This window comes from Pygocentrus nattereri, chromosome 12, assembly GCF_015220715.1.
Source record: "Pygocentrus nattereri isolate fPygNat1 chromosome 12, fPygNat1.pri, whole genome shotgun sequence".
Classification (NCBI taxonomy): Eukaryota; Metazoa; Chordata; class Actinopteri; order Characiformes; family Serrasalmidae; genus Pygocentrus; species Pygocentrus nattereri.
In genome coordinates this window covers 2126662-2130714 of record NC_051222.1, presented here as the reverse complement: position 1 = coordinate 2130714, position 4053 = coordinate 2126662, and the positions used below count along the sequence as shown (strand labels likewise).

At 46.1% G+C, this 4053-nt stretch overlaps 1 protein-coding gene across 1 annotated transcript in view; it reads right to left on the bottom strand.

Annotated features, from left to right (window-relative positions):
- Positions 1–296: 296 nt before the first annotated feature.
- The window catches only part of LOC108442170 (SLIT and NTRK-like protein 1), a 5752-nt gene continuing 1995 nt past the window's right edge, over positions 297–4053 (bottom strand). Inside the window, exon 2 of the mRNA XM_017722079.2 lies at positions 297–4053. This exon is cut by the window's right edge and continues 1340 nt beyond it. Within this exon, the coding sequence (XP_017577568.1) occupies positions 2794–4053 (1260 nt within the window). The 3' untranslated portion in view covers positions 297–2793.

The window sequence follows — 4053 nt, the reverse complement described above, 5'->3', positions numbered from 1 at the left end:
CAGGTTACCTTGCCCCGACGTGATCTTTAGCATTTGAGAGCGGGACGACTCTATATCCTAGGAACAGCGCTTGGGGGCAACGCTGCTTTCTTTCTTTCCATCTTTGCCCTTATGCAGAACAGCACTGCGGCGAACACACGTTGTGTGTCTTTAAAAGCCAGATGTTTTTCTTTCATAACCATAACTTGGCTCATTTTGACTTTTTCTTCTTTTAAAAGGCAAACGCAACAAAATCAAAGATGACGTCTTTTGGTTCTCTTTACAGTGTCGTAATGAAAATAGCCCCAGCGTAGACATCACTCAACCTCAACCACACTTTATTTAACCAAACAGTAAGCAGGTGGAACGTAGCAAAAAAAAAAAAAAGCAAAGAAATCCAACTCGTTTGGTAGACAGTTTCTTGGGAGGAAATAAAATGCAACAAATAATAGATGAGCCAGAATGTCTTGCTGTACTCCAGAGTGGAGGGAAGGTAATTATCCTTCCACGTGTGAAGAGAGAGATAGAAAGAGAGAGAGAGAGAGATGAACAGATGCCCTGGAATGATGAACAGCTACAACTGTGCTGAAACTGTACCAGGTCCAGAAGTGCGGCTGTAGGGGGAAGAGAATGAGTTCTGCTAGATGGCTGTTTGACCACCCTCACCCACTTCACAGTACTGAGATAGAGGCCCCGTCTCACCCCACACGTGTTTGTTCGCTGGTAACGAACCACTATGCTACCGGTACCAATACACACCGGTTACGCATCACTGTGATCAAAAGGTCGTTCGTCTTAGAAACGGATCACGATAACGAAAACATGACTTACAAGGCAGCTTTGTTTACGTCTACTGGTGTGGAACCATTGAAGCCTTGCTGACGTTTTTACAGGCGTGACCCCCTACATGGGTCAGTTCATGTTCTTGGCCTGTTTTTTGTTTATAAAACAAGAAAACAACGTATAAAGAAACCTTAGCGGTGGCTCGTCGAAGCATCTATTAGTGTGAAATGATATTTTGCAACTAAAGTTCTTGGTACTGTCTGAGATGAGATTCTCGCCTTAGCCCAACGTAGCAACGCACAGGCCTGCAAGTTTGGACCTTGTGAGTGCTGTTTGGTGGGTTTCATAGCAGTTGCCCTATTTGGGTTTCAGTTTTGTCATTCTTTCATAACAACTAGGGTCAAAAGAACCTGAACCCCAGATCAGATCGAAGGACGACTTCTACCCGAAGCTGCTCAAATGCACCAAGGAGCTTGAACTCTCGGCTTTATTGGGTTGAGATGCAACAGCGACATCTAGAGGCAGCCTCTGCCTCGAGAAAAGTAAACCTATGCCTGTACAGTGGCCACCGAGCCGTCCGAGTAGTGGATATATTTACACTGCTTGCTTCACAGTAGAGGACATGTCAGGTACAAAAAAAAGAAGAAAAAATGCCATTTCCCTTTCTCCTATTTGGATGAAATAAATGGCTTTACGAAAGCTCACGATAATTAAAAGTGAATAATAATAACAATATAATATTAATCATAATAATAGGCTTTTCGTGAAGGAGTTTCCCTTAAAAAAAAAAGATATTTTTCACCAACCGAAACATCGACATCCCAACATTTTGCATTTGAAAATGAAATAACAAAATAGAAAATCAATTTGAAAAAATATGCCATCAGAAACCTTCCGAGACCCTCTTTGCATTGTTGTTCATGCAGAGTTTGTCTATCAACACGTACAAGATCACCAACCGTTTCAGCTACATTGTACATTTTGCAGTATAAGCACCGACATGACGTTAACTGGTCACGCTTATATCTGCGTCCCCGAAGGTCTGAACGTCAGCAATTGGCACACTGCATTGTAACACAATAATACATTCATAAAGGAGATGACTGTGCAGGATTCTCCGGAGGATCCGCACTAAATCATATAAATAATTCCGATATCAACAGTTGAATGATAGAACAGAAAGAAGCCTACATGCATTCCGTCTCTTTCCCCTGCTTTTTTTTTTTCTTTTTTTTTTCCAAACAGAAATGAAACGACAAATACAAATCCTAATCGCGTTTTCCACAAAAAATAGAGAAATGGCACTTTTAATATATTCATATAGAGTTTATATTTTTTTTATATTTATATATTTATATATATATATTTATACTGATATCATGAAAGAAGGGTCGAGTTGGCATCTTTGTAACTATGGTATGGTTCCCAGTGTGAGTTGAAACCATGCGAATCATGCAGATATGTTACAGTTCCTTATGTACATTACATTCATGCACATTGCACTCGTGCACCATTTTTCCAGGTCCCCTGGTACTTCAGTTTTCAGTCTGAATGCGGCAGAGAGAGAGAGAGAGAGAGAGAGAGAGAGGAAAGGATGGAGGGAGGGAAGAAAGGAAGGAGGCAAGGAGGGAGGGGAGGAGGAGGGTGCCCTGTACATATTTTACAATATTGGTTCCATAGCAGTGGCTCATAAACACTGTAGTCAACTGAAGTGAATAAAAATAGGCCATATTTCCCAAACAGAGGGGCGAGCGGCGAAAGGACGCCCCTTTTTCTCGTCCCTCTTCTCCCATCGTCACGCAGCAGCAGTGCACACTGCCTATTTTACAATATTGGTTCCATAGCACTGGCTCATGAACACCATAGTCAAGTGAAGTGAATAAAAAATAGGCTATTTCCCAACAGAGGCAAGTGAGAAAGTGAGCTCGTCCCTTTTCCCCCTTCACACACAGCAGCAGTGCACGTTGCTTTTTTGCAACGGGTTTTTATTTTGCGCATTTTTATCCCTGCGCATTTCCCCCCCCAAAGGCTTCACTTGTCAGAAAGCGAGTGGGCACCGCAGTCGTAAGGCCGGTGGGGTCCGTCCGCATGGTAAGCCCCGCCATGCCAGTAAGACGAATCGCACACAGTCTGCAGAGAGTTGATTTCGGAGGCGGAAGAGTTGCCTTCCCGGCGTTTAGACCTGCGGCGGTTGCGCAAGACAAACACCAGCATTCCCACCACAGTGAAGGCGGATGTGACGAAGACCAACAAAAGGCCCGGCACCAGAACAGAGATGGATACTCGGCTGGGTTCCAGGTAGGATCCAGAGCGGGTTCCCCCATCCCCGGATGCCAAAGAGCCATTCCTTGACGGTGTGGTGCCGGCTGGGGCCTGATCAAAAAGTTGCGGGCACATGAGGTCATCCCTGATCCTCCGGAAATCCCTCTTCCAGAACTCTTCCGGAGACTCGCACTTGAGATCGCTGACGATGACGTCTGAGGCCAGCCGGTCGGCCCAACGTTTGAACGGCACAATGTTGCACGAGCAATCCCAAGGGTTCCCGTGCAAATCGATCTGGATGACGGAGGCCAGCTGGTCCAGAACACCCACCACAGGAAGGTAGGTGAAGTAGTTGTTATGCAGGCTGATCTTGGACAGGGAAACTCCCAGAAAGGTGTCCACGGGCAGCGACTTCAGCAAGTTGTTGTTGAGGAACAGCACACGCAAGTTGGGCATGGGGCTGAAAGCACCCGCCACTATCAGCTGGATGTCATTGTACTCCAAACTGAGATATTCCAAGTTCTGAAGGCCCACAAACATATCCGCCATGAGGGTATCCAAGTAGTTCTTGTCCATGTAGAGCCACCGCAACTCACTTAGGTACTGAAACGTGCCGTTCTCAATCACTTTGATGTTGTTGCCCCCCAGGTCGAGCAAATTCAGGCTTGCGAAGCCCCTGAACTGCAACCTTCTGACTGTGTGGATGTTGTTGTCACGCAGGTTGAGCTCATGCGCGCCAATGGGTTTGGGCTTTAGGCTGGAAACACTTTCTATCTTTTTACCTTCACAGTTAACACCAAGTCCCTGCCTTGTGCCAATCAGCTTGCAGACACATGGCTGTGGGCACGTGCCAGTGACATTGTTGTTGGAAGGCAGAACAATGTCCCGCTCTCCAGTAGTGCTTGTAGGCGCTTTCAGCTGCCAGTTCTCTCGTGCTTTGGGTCGTTCACGGCCTGGGCGCACCTCAGTAACCAATATGGTGGGTGGAGGTCCCAAATCTGAGGCTTCACGTTGCGTGGGTGGAGCAGC